The sequence below is a fragment of the Neolamprologus multifasciatus genome, chromosome 20 (genome assembly GCF_963576455.1).
Source record: "Neolamprologus multifasciatus chromosome 20, fNeoMul1.2, whole genome shotgun sequence".
Lineage (NCBI taxonomy): Eukaryota > Metazoa > Chordata > Actinopteri > Cichliformes > Cichlidae > Neolamprologus > Neolamprologus multifasciatus.
The window spans coordinates 23,831,336-23,854,374 of NC_140458.1; the positions used below are offsets into that span (position 1 = coordinate 23,831,336).

A 23,039-nucleotide genomic window follows, 5' to 3' on the forward strand; every position below is an offset into this window, starting at 1 on the left:
GCTCACTTTACCGCGGTACCTGTTGCCTCTGAGGAAGCTCCGCCATAGCCACCACCAAACAACTGAGTTATTTTTACAAATCGGCCAGCATCTGGCCAATCCACCACCTCTCATTGTTCATGCCGTTACAAAAAAAAATAAAAAATAATAAGTCATCAGCCCACCGTGCAAATGTCCGATGGCTAGTCCAGCTATGTAACTTGTTAACCTTTCGCCGAAAAAATGTTTTCTGGTGCCTCTTTCGTGCTTGGCTCTCCTACCTTTGCTAACATGATGCTCATAGTGCAGAAGCCAGTGCTGCATTCACTTACCCTCGGATATCTGAGCTCCACTGTGAAACCATAATCGTACATTTGATATTTCATTAAATTGTATTGTTTTAGCTTCAGGGTGGCACCTGGGGTGACCAGTCTGGTTGGGGGGGGTGGGGGGTGGCCTGTGCCCCCCCCCCCAGGCCACCCCGCTGGACACGCCATTGGATATTGCATGTATACACTTATTAAAACTTGTATTAAATGGATAAACAGTTCTAGCAGATATCAGACTAAATGAGTCCATTATGCTCATAATTTCTGTTTGTCATAGGTGTATTTTCCTTTCTTACAATGGGTCTTTTCTTTTTCACAGTATAGTGTACACTATTAGTGTTAATTTCTGCAGAAAATATAACTTTCTGAAACAAACGACACGGAAAGAAATCAAGGGCTTATACTGGAAATTATTTTTTAATCAAGAGGAAAAAACAAAAGTACAAAATAGACAATCTTTCTATACATACAAATGGTAGGAAATGTAAGAAAATAACATAAGTAAATAATAAAGAATAGTATGAAATAAAGATTTCAATGTCATGTTTAGAGATACAGAGTTACTGTACGTCCAGTTAGTTAAGAGTTACCAATACACATACTACTGAATGCATCAAGGCACATGTGCAACGTGTATTTTGGTCTTTGAGTTACTATTTACAGTGTCTTTCTTTAAGAAGAAGGTACAAATTACATAAGTAATAAAGGGAATTAAGAGCTGAGGCAATACTGGCCTCTACATAAGACCAAAAACACGAGTATAATACAAGAGAGGTCATTTACAGAATCACAGACAAGCAGTTTAACACTTGCAAATCCATGCACATTATGTACTAGTGTGCATGCAATAACAACACACTCTCTCTCTCACACACGCACACACGTCGGATAACGTTGACTTCATACTTTACTTTCTTTTAAGAAAGACGCAGCATCGCGTTTCAATGCTGCCACTTTGCTGTCGAGAATACTCTGGTACTCTACAAGAAAGACATACCAGCTGCATTTATCGGAGAACAACAATCCTCCGTGCAACATTTTCCCAATAATTCCTGTTGAGATACACGTGTACTGCAGCAAAATTGGGATAATTTAAAAAAAAAAAGGAAAAAAAAAAAAAGACATTTTGGTGTCCACTGTAATTTTTGTTTAAGGTAAAAGCTCTGAGGCCTCCTGTCGGTCAGAGTGTGCCCAGGGTCTGATTAAAACAAACGCTTAAACAGTTTTTTATTTTACCCGGATTAAAAAAAATGATTCTTTGTTACTTATAAACACCAAAATCATGGAAAAAAAAATCTAATTGTGCTGCTCAATCAATCAAATCATGGATGTAAAAAAACCAAAGAAAACTTTTAGACAAAGCTAAAGAGTGACTGCACTGATCAGTTAAGAATTCTAGTAGTTATTCGCCGTTAACAGAGGTCTGAACTTTACACTTTACCTTCAAAAGCTCAACTAAAAACATTAGTACTGGTCATCAAAATGTGAAACTGGTCAAACCTCATATGATGGGAAAAAAATACTTTAACAAACTAGATTTTGCTACAAAATAACCTAGAAGAAAAACGAAGAACTTGGACTTTGACTGTTTGGAATGCCGAGCCCTTTATATGCTCCTTTAAGAGGGTGGTCCAACCCCCCCAAAAAACAAACATCAAATGATTGACAACATGTCAATTGCAAACATCAGCTTAGATGATGGACTGACGTGTTGTAGCGTTGTCTAGGCTGATTGCATGATAACAGTTTGAATGAAAACAAGATTCTCACAATGAAGTTCACTTCAACATAGCATTCATTTCCTTAATTAGGCTGTGATGGATTATAGATAATGAACTAAATATTCACCAAAATAAAAAAAACAAAAACAAGTCACTATACTCATTAACCAAATCAAACAATTTACAAAAAGACTGCATATGTGATGTTCATCTAAATCCACAGGTTTAAACGTTGTTTTACAAAAGTCAAGTCGCTGCGGGAGCAGTATCCATACTGGTCCCTTGCGGTGCTTCAACACAGTCCCATCACCAAGTGCAGGCTGTTTTAAGGCAATTTTCTTTGGGTGATGTCCTTTAAGTGCATTAACAGTATTGCTACTACAATAGAACAATACAGTGGTCCTCAGTGGTGCCACGGTGGAATGAACACTCCTTTAGTCTCAAATATAAACAATAATACACAGTATTGAATACTAGTGGTACATCGATAGTCCGTCATTGCTGTGTGTGTGTGTGTGTGTGTGTGTGTGTGTGTGTGTGTGTAGGCTTTTAAATGCACATGAATGTAAGACACTGAACAGCAGTAAATAATAATTCTGCTTTGAAAATATTGCCTACTTTTCAGATGAATTAAACTCTACAGTATTTCAGCCCAGACGTGTCCACCATCAGTCAGGGACCATTTAAGACATCTCAGATGAAGAGTTGGAAAAAGATAGCAAACAACATTTCATCCAAATCTTCAAAAAACCTTTAAATTATCTACAGAGAGGAAAAGTTTGTTTTTTCTTTCCCAGAGCTTTGGAATTTCTCATGGTTCACATTATGGAATGAACAGTGCAATAAAACAATGAAGAACTGCCCGTTCTTTCTTTGTTTTGTGTCTTTGTTTCCTCTTCTTTGCTTTGTCATCTTCTTCTAGTGGTTAAATTGTAGGTAATGACATCATTATAGCAGACGCAGCAACTAGGTCTCTTTTTTTAAATCTTGTTTCTTAATGATGGGGCCACTTCTTCATGGTGCTACGTTTGCATCAAGCATATACGCCTTTACCTGATGGTATACAGTAGTTTTGTTCTGCATTGTTTTTCATCCCACTCAGTTCGAGTCTGATATGAGAAGCAATGTGGCAGAAAGAATTTATGATCTGAAGTTTCCCTCTGATGTTGGTATTAAGGCAAAGGTAAGGCAACAAAAACAGCTGCTGGTGCTCCAAGAGGAATCAGAGCTTAAGTCCACTTCTGATTTTTGGTCTGATCCTCAAAGGTTTGTGGTAACAGGGCTGTGGCCCTGACAATACACACACACACACGGTCCAATGTCAGTAAGAAGACATGAGAAGACTATTGAAATCAACTTGTATTGCTCTTTGGTGAGGTTTCAGAAGGTTACTCAGCTGCAGGTAGTGCTGCTGGCTTCAGCTGAGTGGTTGAGGTGCTCAAAACGGCGGGTCTGTAGAGGTTCAGCATTGTGTCTCAGTTGGCCTGCGTATGTGTGAAGAAGGTCGGGGCTCAGTGGCTTTGAAAATGTGTCCCCTTCATGTTCATATGACAACACGGGAGATCTGAGGCTTCTGAACGTTCTGTGAGGTGATTGGTTGGGTTTTCCTACATGGAGTCGCTGTCATGTTCCATTGGCTCATCAGGGAGGCTGGAGGGAAGTGTGAAAAGCACATGTGAGCAGAGACCTGGGAGAGTTTGCATCAATATAAAGGATGGAAGTGGGATTTTTGACCGTGTGTGTTTGTATCCATGCACTGTACCTCTTGCTTGAAAGAACTCCAACAGAGAGCGAGGCCAAAGCCTTGACAGCATCCGTTTCCTCACAGTCTCTGCTCTGAGCAGCCATGTATGACAGACCCACCGATCCACTGTAGGCCTTCACACTCTGCCAGTACTGACCTACAAACACACAAGACGTAACAAAAATGTCACGCGAATTTCAACGTTGTAGTTTTGACGTCATATCCACTGGTTAAGTGTTGATTACAACTGAAATAAAAATGCAGAGAAGAAGATGAAACATAAGTGCTGCTCACTTTGTATCTGTATGACAGTTTGTAGGGAGCGGACTGCGTTAGCGTTGGGCTTCTGGAGGAGGACATCTTCCGGCAGCGGTTCCTACAGGACAGACACACAACAAAACATGATCTTTAGAACCAAAATGGCTACAACAGTATCATTTAATTTCTACAAATTGAAAATACATTATTTATTTTTCATTTGAAGCTTACACATGCACAAACTGGTTAAACAGAGAATGTTTCATTAGCCTGCCTGTTTTGCAAGATTTAAAAATAGTCTTAACATCCTGACAATAAACCAGAATTCAGCTGACCCTGGAAAGAATTCCAGCACTGATCATCTGCTGGTAAAGTAGGACTGTGATCAATCCTGTCAAAACTTGGCACTATGTTTATTGAAATGGAAGCACCACTTCAGTGAGCACATTGTGGTAGCTGATCCATAATGTGACGAGTCCCTCTAACTGTAGTAAAAATGGTACACTGTGCTCCAGATAACTGTAAAAACAAACAAACACTAGTAAAGAACTCCATTAGTCATACCTGTATGCCCAAGAGTGAACTGACACAGGCTTCAGATGCGTCACAGATTGCTGTGAGGTCGTGACCTCCCTCAAGGGCCAAAACCAGACGGCCTCCTGCTAGAGACATCAGCTGACGGGTCAGGAAACCAAAACCTACGGGGAACACAAACACGCACACAGAGTTAACATTAAATGACAACAAAGCTTGGCAGGTGAACTGCTGCAATTTCCAGTAGTCTCCAAAAACAAATGCATATTTTCATCCATAGATCCTCCCACAGCAACATACCAATTACTAATTACTGTAATTATGGTAATATCAGCGGTGAAGCAAGACACAGTAGAAGGAACTTGAATCCTGCTCTTTTGTTCATGCTAAACACGAGCTTCAAGAAACTCTAATATCTTGAGACACTCAGGGTCTTAACAGAAAGTTTCACTGTCTCCTGCTACAAATAAGACAAAGGTTAAGACCAAGTGCAGTCTGCGGTGGGAAACTGTTCTTACATTTGGCGGAGACCTTGTAGCCTCCTAGAGGAGCGGGGTTTCCCTCGGCGGCGTCAAACCCGGCTGACACCAGAACTACATCCGGAGAGAACTCCTGAGCGATCGGCATCACCACAGACCTGTATGAACACACAGAGTTCATAATGACTTCAAGGGACTGGGAAGGGATGGTTGTAGGGGATTCTGCTGGTTTCCAATACAGTCTTCAAAGGAGTGTGTAATTTTACTCAAATATCTTGTGTGTTTTGTACTTTTGTGTCATTTTCCTGGCAGTAACATGCGCCTACAGTTGTTAGACACACATTGCTGTCGAGGAATAGGACAAAAAATTCTGATGTGCACATTTGAGTCTTAATTATAAAGTTCAACAGGCAACTGAGTCACTGATTGATTTGAAAAATCAACACTGTTGACAAAATTAACACAAAATGAACGTGAAAAACAAAACAAAAAAATTATATATTGACATCACCACTGAAACATCGTGGGGGAAGTTAAGTTGCACTAACAGGACACAAAGTGATGAAAAGCAAAGAAGAACCAGCTGTAGTCTCCATCTCTGTTGATTCAATGTTTAAATAAACTGCTGACAGAAGCACTTCAGTGTGGATTCATTTCATTAGGGTGCTTATGAAGACCGGCCCTAGCATTCAGTGAAATATAGCCGTTTTCAAACACAACTGGGCATGTCCAAACTGGACACAAGACAAATATTTACCATTAAATCTAAAGAAGTCATTAACATGACAAGTGAAACTACGTACTGGCTGATCCCAGACTCAGCAGCCCGAGCACCGCTGACAAAGAACTATTGTTTCCTCTGTGGGAGAAGCTGCAGAGCTCGAGGAACACAAGCCAGCTCAACAAAGTCATATTGTTGTTTTGTCAGCTCTTGTACTCGCTAACTTCTTTCTCTTTCCAATAGATGAAATTGTCCTTAATGCTCTTGTTGTTAGGGAAGAAAGTAGTACTGTCCGGAGACGGGGAGAAGCTTGACTCGATGCTGTCGGCGAGAAGTTCAAAGCTGCAGCGTGCGAGTCTGTTTCCCATTAGAGGCTTGTCACTCTCCTCACGTCATTGACAACACAGGGAAAAAGAGGAAAAACAGTCCATCTGGGATCCATTTACCTTCATTATTCTGCCTGGGGACTTTGGAGACCTCCCCTCCTTCCCCCTTCAAGCACACGCACACACAGACACAGAGGCGCACATATCCAAACGCATACTGCTGACATGACTGCGTGCAGATGGACAACATGAGCTCATAGAGAGAAATAAGGTCGCCGAGATAAAACAAACACATTCCAAAATGAGCGTGCACGTGCAAACACGCACGCGCACTAATGCAAACGCACATCAGCGGTGCTTTGATTCGTCCAATAATTGTAATTCATAAAGCAGGCCCAAGCTTTATCACACTGATGCAGATATGAAGCAAAAGCGTGCGCACACTCCTCACTCATCCCCACGCGCCTGACCGCAAAACCCAACCCCACCTCCCCTGTAGAGCCATTAAAGCTGCCACGGTCCCCCTAGAGAGAGAGACTGCAGACAAACTAATGGAAAGATGGATGAAAGGAGGGGAGGGCAGGATTGGAGAGAGGAGGGGACGGTTATTAAAGATCAATCAAGGGAGGACAGGAAGAGGGCGAGAATGTGTGCTGGGTGGTGGTGGGTGAGGGTTGGGGTGATGGAAAACGTAAGGGTGGGGAGGGTGAGTGAGGGATAAGGTGAAAATACAACAAAACTCCCCCTCTGCAGCTAAGCGCTTGCAAACTTAACTCATAAAATGGATTCCATTAAACAGCGCCGGCACTTTGTGTTTTTCCACAAACCCTTCGATGCTTTCAAAAAAAACTTTATTAATTACAAAGCGCATTCATAGCGCTTTAAATGCTGGGTGGCTGAGTGGTGAGGGAGTTGGGGTTTTTAAAAAGTTTTTCAGGCAAAGCACCTCCCCATTAGGGCTTAAACAGGGATTATGTTGACCTACAGGCTAATCATAATAGAATTATAAACATTTGCTTTCAAAATAGCTAAAAAATACTTCCAGCTAATCCTCATCAGGAAATCCAGCACAGTTATTTATTTATTCTGAACACTGTCAGAAAAATGAGCTCACGGCTACATTTAAGACGTGCAGGCTGACGTTCTAAATAAAGATCTACTTTTTTCACAACAAGAATAATTCAAATATGTAGTAAATCTACAGTGGTGTTGAATGGGTGGGTCACAAAATCGGTGCACCATACTCCACTGCACGTGGAAGAAATGTGAGTTTCTGAAGTTTTGCAACTTATATACGAAAAGCTCACATATTAGCATCAGTATTATTTTGAATAACTGAGAAGGCAATTATCTGGGAAAGCTTTGATGTCGTGATCTTTTGTCCTCATGGGGCTCCAGGCAGAGTGAAAAACAGAAAATTACTTAGAAGTTCTATTAGGTCCAGATCTGTGTTATGTACTAAAGATGATACTCTGAAGCAATTTCACTGTGTCCACTGCAGATGAGTCAGCGCGCTCCTCTCAAGTAAGATCTGATTACTTTAGAGACCCTTTCAACTTAAGTTTGTTAATGATCGTATTTTTTTAAAGAACTAAGTCTGTTTTAAATCTGAAAAAAAAAAGAAAAGAAAAAAAAGAGATCAGTATTTTATCATGTTACTAGAAGGTACAAACATCCCAGATAATCAAAAGCATCCTGAATGTTAGGGACGGTATTAAAGCACTGAAGTCAAGGGACCAAACCTCAATACAAATGATCAGAAAATAGATCCACCAGCTTTAAAGGTAACAAAATTTCAAACTGAACTTACAGTAATGTTTCTCTTCACTCTCGACACAGAAGTATTTTTGTCACCATATGCCCTTGGAATATAAGACATGCTCTAACTACCAATGTGTGGATAAACCCAAAAATCCAAATAAAACTAAGAGCCAGTCCTAAAACAAGCACTTTTAGAAATGCTCTAGAACTAAAGGAGCACTGCATAAATAAAACTCACACAGAGTGAGCTTGTGTATTATGGGGAGTAAACAGTCTGAACTAAATATTTTGGCAGATCACTGTTGAAGGCGCTCGGCTATTTTGTCATTTCCTGAGTTTCCGGATTATGACCGATCCACCTGATACGTACTTGAATATGTTTGATCTTACGTGTTTGGGTTTAAACATTTGTGGACATGCATATATCTAGAGTTCCCCCACTTATGTCTTTGAGCTCACCACTGTGCCTCTTTTCCAGTAACCACATGGTTGCCAGTGTTTCCTTGGGGCTTGGAAGCACCAGACAACCAAAGAGCCCACAAGACTGAAACTTTATTGGTGCTAAACTCCCACCGATGACAATTATCCAACCCACCAGCAGGAAGTAACGGTTTAAAATCTGTCAAACACAAGACCTGGAGACCATTTACTGTAAACCATCTGAAGTTATTGGAAACAGGGAGAGCCAGACACATGCTCTCCAAATGACAAGGATTATTAATTACGCAAGAAGTACGTCAGAGGTAGTGGGGAGCTGAGTCTCTGATCGGCTTCAGTGTTTCAGTTGTGGCTCAGTTTAGAGGAAATGGGAGAAATCTACTGATTACACTTGTGCTAAATGACACTGTCCTTATCAATCAAAACTACTGTCGTACAGGAAAAGAGAAAATACCTATAAATGTTCATTCTTTCTACACTTTGATATATTTCCAGTTTCCACGGAAAAGCTAACGAATAAAGAACTCTGTGTAATAAAGCATGGCGAACGCAGATATTTCCATGGATGGCACAAGGGGCCAATGAAAGTAATGATGTGAATCATGTATCTTATTCAACAAGGCAACCTTCATTCAACCCAACTGAACATTTAAGAGAAATATTTCAGGGAGGTTTCCATCACTATATTTTAATTTGTCACCCATTTAGCTGCACTTTGCTGTAAACGCAGCCAGAGTTGGCTCTACCTGAATGCAGCGAGGTATTCAGCATCTCCCATGGGTGGGTCCAGTCCTCCTGTCCACGCCACGTTCACATTAAAGCCCTCACCAGCTCCAGATCCAACCTAAACGCCAAATAACAAAGACAATTGATGTCATTCTTCTCTGATAGCATTACTCTCTCAAAAGGTAAGCAAACAGTCCTGGATGTCACCTACCTCAGCAGGAGACCCACTGCCGGGGAAGAAGTTTCCGTCGTCATAACGATGAAGTGAGATGTAGAGAACACTGGGGTCGTTGTAAAACACTTCCTCTGTGCCATTACCATGGTGAACGTCCTAGCCATGGCGATGAGGAGAGATTACTTTAGTACAATTGACTATGTGCACGTTAGCATATGCTACTTCCGGTGCGGAAACTCCTGTGGGGAGCTTTGTTTCCGGTGTCCTATTCGCGCCTGGTTTACGGTCCAAAACAAGTTAAGCAAGTGAATGAATCAAGCGGCGATTTACACTTCTATAGATGTCTTGGGCATTTACCCACTATATCTGTAAATAATGTTCATCAACTTTATATTATTTATATTTTTCCCCCGTGCCTCAGGGCAAAAGAGAAAATGGATTCAAATGTTATATTTCTCAGCTGTCCCTCGTTTATCGCGGGTGTTATGTTCTAAAAATAACCAGTGATAGGTGAAATCAAGTAGCCAATTTTATTTTTTGACGGTGCAAAACGTGTCGTGGACATTGTGGACATACAGCACTTCAGAGTCACATTGCTCATCGATCTGTATTGTACAGGAGAGACGTCACGGAGGAGATCGTCTGCAGCGATCAGGACGCAGGACAATGTGATGTAAAAAAATAAGCATGCAAACTTGCACGAAAAAATCTCACAGCCAGGTGAAAGGTGAACCGCGTTATTAGCGAGGGACCGCTGTAATTTTTAAGGTAAGTCACAACATACCCTTCATAAATACTAATGTATAGAAACCGTTACCAGCAATCATTCATTTTTTGTGTGGCTTTTTTTCACGGTTTGTTAACATGCTGTGTAGGTGTGTACTTGACTAGCTGATATCGACATAATGGGGGAAACACCTGGTTTGACTATTCTTCACCTGTAGTGTGAATGCTGAACATTTGCCTGTTTAAATCATAAGACCAGTCACTATACAGAGATGTGCTTCTGAATGTGGATGATGTGTCTTCTGCATGCAGTAATGCAGTTCTGCTTGTGTTGAGTGATGTAAACAACTGATCGATCTAAACTCTTTAAACGTCAAAATTGATGATTAGATTTTTTATGACAAAACAGTGGTGAGTGTTCCCACCTTCTGCTCTTTGTAACTTAACACGATCTTTCCGTTTTCGAGTTTTGGACATGATTTTGGAGTATATCTTTGCAGTAGCGATTGACCGCAAAGTAAAGCTACCGGAAATGTACAACCCCACATCCGGTCTCAAACCAGGAAGTTAGCATTTTCTCGTGCACAGGGTCAATAGTTGCCACAGTCATGTTCTAAGGGGATGGGTATCACACAGTAAAATGAGGCCACAGTTAACAGGAAGTCTTACCCAGTCGACAATGAGGATCTTGCTGACGCTGAGCTTGTGTTGGAGCTGTTTAGCAGCTATAGCTACAGAATTGAAGTAACAGAAACCCCTGAAAGACAGAGACAGCCAATGTTTAAAGACAAAGAATATAAAGACTTTAACTGACAAAAAAGTAAAGGTAATTGGTTAATGAAAAGACCTGTGTGATTCTGACTTTTGCCGTTTCTTCTCTCTTGGTTTGAGAGACATGCAAGGTGTTCAGTACTAATACAAATGTTTAAAAGAAGGTATCCGACTGGTCTCCAAATCATTCTGAACCATGAAAATTGTCCCTAGCATACAATCAGACAAACTATATTTACTCTTTAACAGGGTAAAGAGTCCTGCAAAATAAGTTATTGATGCACAAATATTGCTTAAAAAATTAAATAAAAAATAAAAGCAAAGAACATCATGTAAACAAACCCCCACCACAAAAATATTATATTCTGTCAGTTTTTTTCCTCTTTCACAATCATCCACAGAGGACGTGCTGACAGCGCAGTAAGAACAGGAAAACCAACTATGACTCACACACAAACACACACTTACATGGGATTGGAGGGGTCTGCATGATGCCCTGGTGGTCTGACAACAGCAAAGCCATTCTGCAAAGAAGAGATAGATGCCACTAATTAGCATTGTGACATGGTGAACTTTAACAGAGCTGTTCAGAACCTACAATCTTTGGCACTCAAGACTAACGACTCACGCGTGCCCTAAAAGGTACAATGCTACTGTCAAAAACCCTGCTAGGCTCAAGCTAACTGACAGATGTCACGTAAGGAAGGATGGTTTACATCAGTGCTCTTTGCATTTATAGGTGTGAAGTAGCTTTCTGATCTCTTAATAAATCATTTTTAATCCCAACAAATGTTATAACTTTGGCAGTTTGTACTATTTAAGTGTATCATCTAGCTTTGTTAGCTAGCTCTACTATACCAGTGTAATACACTGATGCGGTATATTAGAACATAAGCACAGGTGCAGGCATAAGAACAACATTATTATATTAATACTAATTATGTGTGTAAAGCGCATGCATAATATGCACTGAATGTAGCATGCACAGTTTATGGAGCTGAACGCCAGGATGCTGCTTTACCGTTTTTCACTCTGTACTTGACCTGCATCGTTTCACACATTTGTTTCATGCTCATTTGGTTGGGTTTTTAACAAAAAACCTTTTAGGTCAACCTGCTACTTCATCCTTTTTTTATTAAATCAATTATGTTTTTACAACCAAAAAAAGTCTTTCATCCCAAATTTTGAGTGCAACGAGGAAAAGAAAGACAATTAAGGCCATAATATAACAGAAAAGCTCTTTTTTGAAACCCATCACCTTTGAAGTGGCTTCTGCTGAGAAACACTTCTCTGCTCAGTTCTAGTCTACTAGTTTACTCGTAGGAACAAAGCACTGCCATGGTGGATATAACCTCCTCGAAAACAAGTTAGAGTTTCTCTAATTTGTTTTGGCCCACAGCTCAGAGCCTGAGGAGCACTAAATAAGTCATAAAAACACTTACTGTACTACATGTTTTTAAAATACTGTTTCTCAGAAGGCGCTGTGCAGTTTTTGGTGAAGCAGTTGTTCAACTTACTGACATCATGACAGCTACACATTACATCATATTATAGCTGCTTAGAAACGTCAACTTTATTGATCGTTACCACCGACAGCTAACGTAGAATGCCAACTTTAAACTCGGTCCATTCAGTAGCTCAGTGGTTCCAAATAAAGTGCTTTACTTCAATTGCAGCAGGTGACTACATGTCGGAAACTAGCCCGTCCATCTGTGGTCTGTCTCTTGCACACATCGCTGGATGACTGCAGAGTTTCGAGACTCACCTTTAGTTCTCCTTTGGCCACTCTGAACGCCAGCTCCACGACACTTCCTGCTGCCAGACGTGACGCCGTGGAGGTGTGCGACTCATTCCAAATGGTGTCATTATCAACCTGCCGATCCAAAAATACAAATGATCAGTATGCATTGAAGGAAGCATTAAAAACTACAGTTTATGTCGTTGCTGCTGAAATAATCTCATTTTTTAAAACAGAATCTCCTGCACTAATGTGACTCGAGAGTAAACATGTCACTTTTCTCTCCCGTGTTAATACAGATCTATATTTACAAGTCATTTTTCTTTCCATTGGCTTTTTTTTCTCTCCTCTGTTTGTTCGCAACCTGGCATAACTGCATTTGGCTCAGACGATGAAATCTAAGGCATTCCTTTCATCCCTGGTCCTGGACATGTTGTTCTCATTAGTCTGAGTTGTCATGGTTCGACTTGGACTGTCAGGCAAATGTTAACGCAGGGCTGAGCCAGGTCTCTTTTCCACTCTAATATATTCTCTTTATTTCTGTCTGTTTTGTAATATTTGTGTCTTTGCTGCTTTTCTTTGAAACAGTGTTGACTTTCATTATTTCAGCGATTGTGGCATTTTCTACGGCATTCATTAAGTCTTGGTGTGTGTTGTTGGTTTTTCTTACCCCTACACCGCCGCATGGTAACATCACAAACATCCTTTGAGACAGGATCCCTGAAAATCAAAGCGAAGTATACATTTTTATTGTGGATTCATACATTTATTAGAAGTAATTGTTTTGCTTTTTAAGCTTGTATAATCCTTTTATGTCATGAGGAATCAGGCATATTGTGATTAAGCTATCATAATGCCATAAATGTCGTTTTTGTGTATAAAACAGCGTACACAAATACGCGCTTCCAAAATAAATATTTAAAGAGAAGTGCAGAGTGTTTGTCTCCCCCATCTGGCAGTGAGAATAACTGCAGAACTGAAAACTTGCTTTTGATGATAAACTGTTTTTGTCCCTGCCATTATTTGATTTTTAACAGTTTAATCCCTCAAAAGACTTAAACTAATACTGAATACATGCCTGATCTTTATTTAATATTCTTAATTTCTTTAAAATCTTTCCACCATTTTTCCACTACTGATGCCTCCAAGCAGCTCCCGGCCAACTCTGTCTTCACCGCTATTGTTGATCATCTCTCTTCAGCTCTGTCAAACCAGCCTTTACTGGTTTGAATAAAATTAATCCGTTTTGTCATCACTCGATTTAAAACCCAAGTACGCTGCCAAATACAGAGAGATCTGACTGGTTCTGATAGGCATAATCAGCACTGCATGAACTCATTTGGCAGGGCTTGAATTCAAAGGATGTTTTGTGGATAAAAGTCTAATTTCTTTCACTTTAAAATCCTTGAAATTACTCTTTGATGATTCTAAACACAATCAATATGAGGTGAAGCGTACCAGCCAGTTTGCGGTTATCCAGTTTGAGCCTGTTGAGCGGGTTGGTGCCATATAGCAACACGTGACGCTCCGTGTGGACGGACTGCAGCTCCTCCAGAGTGGCTTTACGGCCGCGGATACTCTGCAAGACGAGCATAACATGCATAAAATGATGATACATTCGAAATCAAAGAAAATAATATCTTATTAATAACAATAATGATACCTGACTAACCATATCCTGTGTGTGTGTGTGTGTGTGTGTGTCCGTCTTGTGTCGTACCTCGCACTGTCCCTTCAGGCCTCTCTCCTGTAGTCGGGACCAGATGCTCTGTATCCTCCCAGCATGCTCTGGGTGACTGCTGTTATCTCCACAGGTACACTGGTGTTTCAGCATTTGAGAGTCATAGACGAGGCCTGTGTACAAAAAAAAGGATTTATAACAACATGTTAGTCCAGATGGCCAGTTTGATAAGAACTGCCACCAGTAATCACATAAAAACACCCACTGTTGCAGATTAACCACTATTAACTGAGCATGCTCCTCACTTATGATTTTTGTCAACATATCAATATAAAGATACATTTAATAATACACAACTAACTCCCTTGAGTAGATCAGCTATTAAAGCACATAATTTGTGAAACCATCTGGAAAAACCCTGTCAACTGTTTGATAGATCTGACATGTTATACAGCCCAGCCTAAAAATAATAAAAATTTGTACACAGAAGGTGCGATATGCATTAACACTGTGGCTCACCAGTGGTGAAGCGTGGCTTGCTGCTGGTGTCTTGTGCAGGCAGGCTGAGGGTTTTCTCTGGCAGAGTGAGAGAGGTGGAGGCTGGGGAAGACTGCGTACGGAACACGGGGCGATGGACGCCCAAGCCACCAACGGCCCCGCCACCTCCGCGCAACACAGGTACTGCCAGGGTCTCCATTTGTCGGTGGAGCTGCTGCAGCTGCTTCTGCTGTTCCCATAGCAATGACTAGTGGGAGAAATTGATAGGGAACATAGATAAATCAGATGTACAGTCTACAGTTATCAATAATAAAAGAATAAAAAGGAGAAAAAGTTAAAATTACACAAAGAAAAATGTTCAGTTGCTACTAATATGAAATATGCAGATGCCAGTGTTAGGCTGCCATCTACAGGACTGGATGATGAAGAAAAAATGTCCACAGTTGTGTTTTACCCAACTACCTGTTGGTGTTTGTACAAGAGTGTGTGTGTGTTTGAAGGTAGTCTATGTTTCCAAACCTGATTAAGTATGAGCGCATGCTGCAGGTTCATCTGCTCCTCTTGTGTCTTGGATGCTGATGGCTCCACTTCCCTCAACGACTCTGACCGCCCTCTGCTGTGATAGGCTGGCTCCGTGGGTGACGTCCCGCCACCGTCCTCTGAGTCCATATCCTCAGAAGGTATCTGATGCAATCTGGGCTTCTCACTGGACTTGGACATCAGCTGTACATGGACATACACACGTTAAAGATTGATTTAATAGTAAAAAATGTAAAATGAATCTGTGTTGAGTTTAGGGCAAGATGAAGTAACACTTTAATCCATTAAAAAGAGAAAAAAAAGAATGGCTCAGAATGGCTGATGTCAGAGGTAAAGTGAATTTAACGAGTGAAGGGCAATGAGCTGTGACAAGAGGCTTAATAAAACAATCTCAAGAAAGGCTCAGCCTCCCCCACACCCCCCTTAATGACAAACCTGGGTGTACCTTTAATCATGTTTAAAAGGTTCCAGGCAGCCAGTTTTATCAGTCTTGTTGCAAATGTGGCAAAGAGGAGATCATGTATGATCTCAAACAGCACTGAAAGGTGCACATGTATTCCTACCTTGCCCAGGTGTGTCTGCTGTTTGAGCCTCTCCAGTAGTTGCGTGTTGTGCTGTTGTTGTAGGAGATGTGTGTGAAGCGCGTGGGGACTCTGAGGAAGGGGTTCTGAGCGTGCTCTGCTCAGGGGCTTGTGTGATTGAGCACCTCCAGCAGACAGGTGGTCCAACGGCTGCGCAAACTGAAGCGGAACGGAGTCTAGGCCTTGAACTGCCAAGAGACAGGGTGATAAAGAGGAAATTCATTCGCGTGAAAGCAAAAGACATACGTTCAAACAAAATGAAAAGAAAGAAAAGTTACTGAAATGAAGCACACAAAAAAGGTGAGAGATTAAAAATAGTCTGAAAGTGGTAGCCTCCGAGTTTACTCGTCTGAAAGTCAACAAAAGTGCATTCCCAATGTAACCACCAGGTGGTGCTGTAACATTTCATTCACTAAAACTAATAACAGGGTTACACAACTGTCAATACCATGGATGTGCATATTTTGCAGCGTTGTGCTTCTGTTTTAATGCTGATGAAGTTTTGCAAATAAATCACATATAACATTAAAATGAAAACTTTTCAACTGTGAACTGCAGAGCTTTTGCCTCAACACTGTGGATGAGTCTCACCGGTGAGTAGCGGAGTGCGAACCAGTCCAGATGGCTCCAGGATGATGACAGGTAGGTGTGGGTTCATCTGCCCTGCCTGATCTTCTCTGCTGAGGGGGAGGAACACTGAAGAGCCGCCGGCAGTGACCACCGGTACTCGGCTGACCTTCAGCGAGGACAGCTCTCCTTCAGTCTGCACACACAGTTGAAAAGAACTTTGTAGTCATAGCAAACACACTATTTTACGTTCAACATGGATGAATTCACAGGACAACAAATAACAACACACATTTGTGACAAACATTTCTGTGTTGATCAGTTCTGACGACACTGATGTAAAGCGGAAGTGACATAACCGCCTAAAGTGTCTTTTAATTTCATCACGCTGTATGTCAGAAAGCCAGAGTTTCAGGTCATAATGAAACAGCAACTCCTGAAAATCAAGCTTCCTTTAACTGACTTACTTCCTTTGTAAAACAGGATATGTGAAACAGAGATGATTTCATTCACTTCAGAGAGATTTTGAAGTCACTGTGATGTGACTTATGTTAATTTTAACACTATAGACTGCACTGCATAGTCATCTCAACACTCAGATTTGAGTCTCGATCATTTATTATAACACAAATTTAATAGTGCAAACCTCCACCAAATCAGCTCACTCTCTGCGTAGCCTTTACTTTCAAGGACACAGTGAAGTATTTTGTATATATCTGTTTTGTTTTCTTTGTTCTTTTTACATTCAGAAGTTTGGAGTGCCATAAGAACAAAGTACAGGCTTTTGTTATTTGCCTTGCTGAAACCCTTTTTAAATATACGGTTTATAATATATTGGGATATAGTAAATATATAGCATTCATTTTACTGTTTAGTTTTTTTTTTTTTTAATGTTTAGCAATAAATAGCAAAGGAAACAGGTTTTTTGTTTTCCAAATAAAAGAAAAAAAAAACCCTTTTTCAGAAACAGTGTACATTAGGTTTTTTTTTTACCTTAATGTACATAACAAAGTCATAATAATTAATATGATATTTAGAATTCTTATATAACATTCCCTGTATGCCTGTATGTTGTCAATACAAACTGTGGTAACTGGAGTGGTTCTCATGTAGTGCTTTTCTACTCTACCTACAACATGACTTAGTCACCCCTTCACATCCAATCATAAAACCACTTTTTTTCCAATGCTTTCTAGCTAACAGTTACACACATCGACACTCTGATGGATGCATCAGAGTGCAACATGTGGTTCAGTATTTTGCCCAAGGATACTTTGGCAAGCAGTCTGGAGCAGCCAGGGATCAAAGCATGAACCTTACCAGTAGTAGATTAGTTCCATCGCCTGAGCTACAGCCAACCCTAACCCACCCACACAAGGAAATTAAGAAACATAGTTTTAAATAGCTCTATATCACATTATGACTTTTCACCTTCACATCAATCTATTGTGAGGTCAGAGGTCAAATGTGTCACGATATTTAAAACTTCACAGTTTCTAAGTTATAAGGCTTTTTGTCACTTTTTGATTAACAAATAATCAAGTTGACCTTGAATACCTTGGTGGACAGATTTCAACAGATGTTTAACATGAAACTGCTCTACACCCCTACAAAGTTCAGTCAGAATTCATCCACAACCATTCGAGATGTCACGTTTACAGACAGAATGACAAAATGACACGCACACACACAAACGCTACCAGAAACATAACCTCCTTGGCAGAGGTAAGAAATGAGTTCAGTTTTTACCCTCGAGTTAGCTGGTAGTCCCAGTGTGATGGTGGGCAGGGTGGAGGGACTCTGGATGGTGAAGTTAGCTAGAGTACCATCTCTGAGCAGCAGTTTCTGGGCCTGAGAATACCAAACATAAACATGATGTAAAATTGAAATCCAACTGAAACTGTGCTGATGAAAATAAACTTTCCTAATCTACACCATATGTGAAAAAAACAAACAAACTGATTTTCACATTTTAAACCAAAGCTGGTATACTGTCTAACATTTTCTACTGTTAATAATAACTGAAAATGTTATTATTTAGAATAATTTCAGTCTGTTTTGAGCTACTCTACACCAGCTTGGTCTAATGAAACCTAAGCTAATGTTTTGTCTCTAGCTGCCTCGACACTGGGAAATCATGAGTCAGACATTCGCAGCAGGTGTGACAGAGGTTGCTTTGTTTTGACTTTGATGATTAAATGAATTATGTATCAACAGCTGACAAACAGTGTTCCCATACTCTTATGTCTTTAAACATATCATTACCCAGCATCTCAGCAGCGGCCAATGCATGGAAAACAACTTTTTAACCCTGCTCAAAATGCCTGTTTTACTATTTTACTAAAACAAGTGTGAAAATAACTTAATTTCATTACGTCAACTTAGATAGAGTTAATACAGTAAAACTGAGAGGACTCAACAGCACTGTGTGTGTGTGTGTGTGTGTGTGTGTGTGTGTCTCCTGTCAAACCTCATGTGAGAGGCCGCCTGCAGATGGCAGCAGTCCATTCTCATTAGGCAGACTGTCGTTAGGAGAGCTACAGCCAGAAACTGGAGTGCTGCTGCTGCTTGGGGACGAGTCTGCAGACAGACAGACAGACAGAAGGTGAGTTTGATATTTGACTATGAAGCTCGATTGTGTTTCAATCGCATCACAGCAGATCAGAGGTAAAAACAATCATGTACAAAACAAACAAACAAGCCAAAAAAATGAACAAATTTAAAACGTTGCTCGCATCGGTGATAATTGAGAACAGCTTAGGGCTACAATAATGCAGCGCTCTTATGTATTGCTGCGTTTGTGTGTCTGTAAGGTTACCCAGTGTATCAGGAACTCTGTGCTTGACAGTGGGTGGGGCACTCTCTTTGCGGGTGAGCGGACTCTTGCGGGTATTCAGGTGTTTCTTCAGCTTGTGTTTCACCTTCAGATTAGGCTCCGACGCTAGCGAATAAGAGATGCACAAAGGAATATTACTTCATGCTGTTTGCTGACTGTAAAAGCTGAAAATGAATCAATTTCCATGTAATGAAATCCCAAATGTTCACAATGTGTCATAACAGGAAAATCTTAGTGTTACCAAATACTTAATACACAGGAACTCCTACTCTCTGGACTGAGCAAAGATTATTCAGTAGTTTTTGATAGAAAGGTTGGAGACAACAGACTAAATAGTAAAAGCTCCATTTGAATATATATTTATATATATTTTTTTTTTAACAGATTTCGATTCCTCCGGTTTAGGCATGAAGTCAGGAGCAGTGCAATATTTCTTCCCTTCTGAAAGAACTAACTGAAGTAAATATTTCACTTTGTTATTTGAATGGTAAATGAGAAATGACCAGGCTGTCTTCGGGTCTTTCACGTCATAACTCACTTTCACTTCCCTATAGTGTCAATTCATGATATGAATTCGTCAGATTTCTTCTTAATAGGATTTTGCGTCAAATGTTTCACCTGCTCTGCGCAGCGGTGTGCCCTCTGGACCCTCAGGAGGGGGCTGTGTTGAAGAGGAAACAAGAGTGGGTATGCTAGGGTCAGGGCCCAGCTTTCTGCAAAAAACACAACATAACCACAATTACACATCAAACCATTCATGTAAACAGTGACGCAACACCTGGTACAGCTTTACTTCAAATTTACAATATAAAATGCATTTAAAGAATAACACTATTATTATGATGTGACTGTGTTGTACACTTAGTGTTTTGTGTTCTGCTTGTTCACATATGCTGTGTTACCTGTATTGGACAGGAGGTGCAGTCAGAGAGTTAGAGTTTGTTCTTTCCAGCTCAGCCTTTTTCTGCTTCTTAAGAATCACCTCCTGGAGTTTCTGTTTCACTAAGGAACTTGCCACCGCGCCTGTCAATCAGCCACAGCAACCAATCAAATCCACAGAAACATTTACCAGCTGTATCAGCATGAAGGGAGGAGCAAGCCCTGCCTAAAGCACAGTGTTCACAACTAGACATTATTTGCATAGTTGTGCAGGAAATAAATACATAAATAAAACGCAAATACTATACATGCATGTATGCTTCCGAGTGTCGATGCATTTGTGTGCAATGCACTGTGAAGTCACCGGTTAGGCCTGAGACCATGTTTGCTTCCATTCTTGTGTGTAAGTGTGCACACCGAGGTGGCAGCTGGTGCTAGGAGTGATCAAGTCAATATTGACCCAGGGACTTTATGTGCCTGGATGCAAAACTATATTTATCTCCACTTTTTCATGTTATATTTAGATCTCACTTCAAAGAAAGCAGCTTTGCAATTGAAGAAACACTGTGTAACAAAGATGAAGATGATCTCTTGCAGGGACTTTCCTCTCTGGCCATGATTAGTACTCTGGGCCATAATTATTCTTAAATTTGTGGAAATGGTTTTATGAAAAGTGAAAAAAATAAATAAATATTAGTTGGAGTCTTGTAGAGACCTGTAGCGTACCAAAGTTAGAGTTTAATTTCCCATTTTGTGTGTGTGTGTGTGGACTCACTCTGTTGACTCTTGTCTTTGTGCTTTAGCTGCTGCAACTCTTGTTGTTTCTCGTGATGTTCGTGCTCTCGCCTCCTTTGTTCCATATTAAACTACCCCACCAAACACATACACACATTAGCAACATTTATAAAGCAAAAAGTCAGGTAAGACTGCAGTGTAATAAAATATATTGTACAAAAGTTTTCCCAAGAAGTCTTTTATGGTTTTACTCAGTTTTTTCCCCCTTACCCGGATTTGCTGGTGAAGCTGTTGTTGGGAGAAGGAGCTGCGAGGTTGTGGGGAGAATGGTGAGAGGTGTAAAGGCGGGTGCAGCGGGGTGAGGAGCACCGTGTCCGAACCAGGGCGCATCCCCCGCTCTCCCACCCTGAGATCCATGGGAAACAGCAAGGATGTGCGCGACACTGCCACTGAGGAATCTGGGAAAAGACAAGGATAAAGTGAAGAGAGAGAGACAGTTTGCTCCATCCTCAACGAGGAACAGTTGATGCTCTGTGGGAAGTGCTCCCTGAAAAAACAAACATTTAGGATTTCAAGGAGCACATGGGAGTCGCTATAAAGCAGGCTTTATATAAATTGCTTTACAATAAAAACGGAAAAGCACAAAATTATCTGGGCCTTCTAGACCTGTGCTTGAAATAGCTTTCAGGAACCTTGGAACAAATTACAACAGGATTTGAAACTACAGCAGTGAAAGCATGAAAGGCTCTTCAGCAACTACCTAAGCTGATGCCCAATGCAGTACACCAAGACTGACACAGGAATCAAGAAAGTTGGGTTTATGTAAACACAACAAGTAGAAACAGCATTTCTGAAGCATTTATGGCATCTGTGTAGGTCTTTCATTACCAACACTCACACAAGACACACGCACACACATTTCCATGCTTTTTGCTGTTGGGATTATCTGCATCGCACAGCTGAGTCAATGGGAAAGACTGCCTCACCCAGTGCTAAAAAACAAGATCCAGGGAGGGAACAGCTTGGGGGTGGGGGGTTTCCGTCCATGAGGCACACACAGACACAAATGTCTACACATGACTAAAAAAAAATAAATTAATAAAATAATATACAGTGGCTCACACCAAAAAAGAGACACAGCTGTAAGCACATATAGGTATTCAAATGTATCTCACCACACATGTGGATAATGCTGCAGCAGGTGACACACATTCACCTGCATATGTCGGTTTATTTATTCACACATTTGAATAACCACCCACGCATAAACAAGCTTTCCGAAAGCAAGCAGGCACACGTACGGTAAAAAACATTTACACACAATCACGAGCTGCACACAAAATAGGCTTGAGTAAATACCGAATGCACAAACCTGCCTAATGCTTAAACTTGCATGTGTGCACACACACGTGCACACACACACACAGCACAATGAAATAACTTCATGTGACATCATCTTGGGTGCTGCTCAGATGTCGGGCTGCAGAGTGTGAAGTAAATGTCACTCACAGCGTGGCCTGGCCTGATGCCAATAGCAGCACTTGACTGGATATGGGTAAAAGGGAAATGAATAGACGCCACAGTCTCAGGGGAATTTGTAAAGTAATCGCCAAAATTAATCTTATTTGTATTCGTGCAAACAAAACGATCTGCTTCCAGTGTGAAAAACAAGACCAGCTTATGAGCCAGGAGCCGGCGGTGGTCGGGTAAGTCAAACAGCTTTCACCAAGGAGACTGCAGCTTGAATCCCACACTATCATAAAAATAAATATTTTTACACTTAAGCTGCGTTTTCTCTCACTGTTTGGTTAGGTTTGAGAAAAGATTGTGGTTTAGGTTAAAAGAAGTCCTTTACCACATGTCTGACAGCTACTACATTTTGTAGGTTACCTCAGTCACGAGTCCTATCAGAGGAGTTTAAAGAAAAAGAAAATACTCAATGTAGTCAGAAAACACACTTTCAGTTTCAAAATCTTGCTGCCCTTCATGAAATACAGAACCATTCATGTTTATGTGCACCACATAACGTCAAGCAAACTGCCTGAGGGGCAGAAACTCACCTTTAAAAGCAGCCAATCCATCCCCTTTGGATGGGCTTGGAAAATGCAAAAGATTTAAGTAAAGGAGGGAAGATTTTTCTTTTTCTTGTTTTTTTTTGTCTGAACTTTTAATTCCGTCCGAGCCAGAAGTCTGAAGTTTTACAACAAAACTATCTGGTTAAGCCAAGAAGCTGTGCTGATGCTTTTTTAAAGTTTATTACAGTGACCGCAGAATGACTGAAGATGGAAATTTAAAG

The 23,039-nt window shown here is 40.7% G+C and overlaps 1 protein-coding gene across 2 annotated transcripts in view; it reads right to left on the reverse strand.

Annotated features, from left to right (window-relative positions):
- Window positions 1-681: 681 nt before the first annotated feature.
- hdac7a (histone deacetylase 7a) overlaps window positions 682-23,039 on the reverse strand; it is a 57,193-nt gene continuing 34,835 nt past the window's right edge. For both annotated transcript variants that reach the window (XM_085145288.1, XM_085145289.1), the window contains exons 3-26: window positions 21,014-21,201; window positions 20,784-20,874; window positions 20,032-20,152; window positions 19,748-19,842; window positions 19,112-19,234; window positions 18,764-18,873; window positions 18,043-18,144; window positions 16,318-16,489; window positions 15,709-15,914; window positions 15,125-15,328; window positions 14,627-14,852; window positions 14,147-14,280; window positions 13,885-14,005; window positions 13,097-13,146; window positions 12,454-12,561; window positions 11,157-11,212; window positions 10,587-10,674; window positions 9,228-9,347; window positions 9,037-9,134; window positions 5,084-5,202; window positions 4,596-4,729; window positions 4,068-4,149; window positions 3,792-3,930; window positions 682-3,679 (exon numbers count right to left, since the gene is read on the reverse strand). In XM_085145288.1, coding sequence (XP_085001414.1) covers window positions 3,637-3,679; window positions 3,792-3,930; window positions 4,068-4,149; window positions 4,596-4,729; window positions 5,084-5,202; window positions 9,037-9,134; window positions 9,228-9,347; window positions 10,587-10,674; window positions 11,157-11,212; window positions 12,454-12,561; window positions 13,097-13,146; window positions 13,885-14,005; window positions 14,147-14,280; window positions 14,627-14,852; window positions 15,125-15,328; window positions 15,709-15,914; window positions 16,318-16,489; window positions 18,043-18,144; window positions 18,764-18,873; window positions 19,112-19,234; window positions 19,748-19,842; window positions 20,032-20,152; window positions 20,784-20,874; window positions 21,014-21,201 — 2,930 coding nt within the window. In that variant the 3' untranslated portion in view covers window positions 682-3,636. The remainder of the gene's footprint in view (window positions 3,680-3,791; window positions 3,931-4,067; window positions 4,150-4,595; window positions 4,730-5,083; window positions 5,203-9,036; window positions 9,135-9,227; window positions 9,348-10,586; window positions 10,675-11,156; window positions 11,213-12,453; window positions 12,562-13,096; window positions 13,147-13,884; window positions 14,006-14,146; window positions 14,281-14,626; window positions 14,853-15,124; window positions 15,329-15,708; window positions 15,915-16,317; window positions 16,490-18,042; window positions 18,145-18,763; window positions 18,874-19,111; window positions 19,235-19,747; window positions 19,843-20,031; window positions 20,153-20,783; window positions 20,875-21,013; window positions 21,202-23,039) is intronic.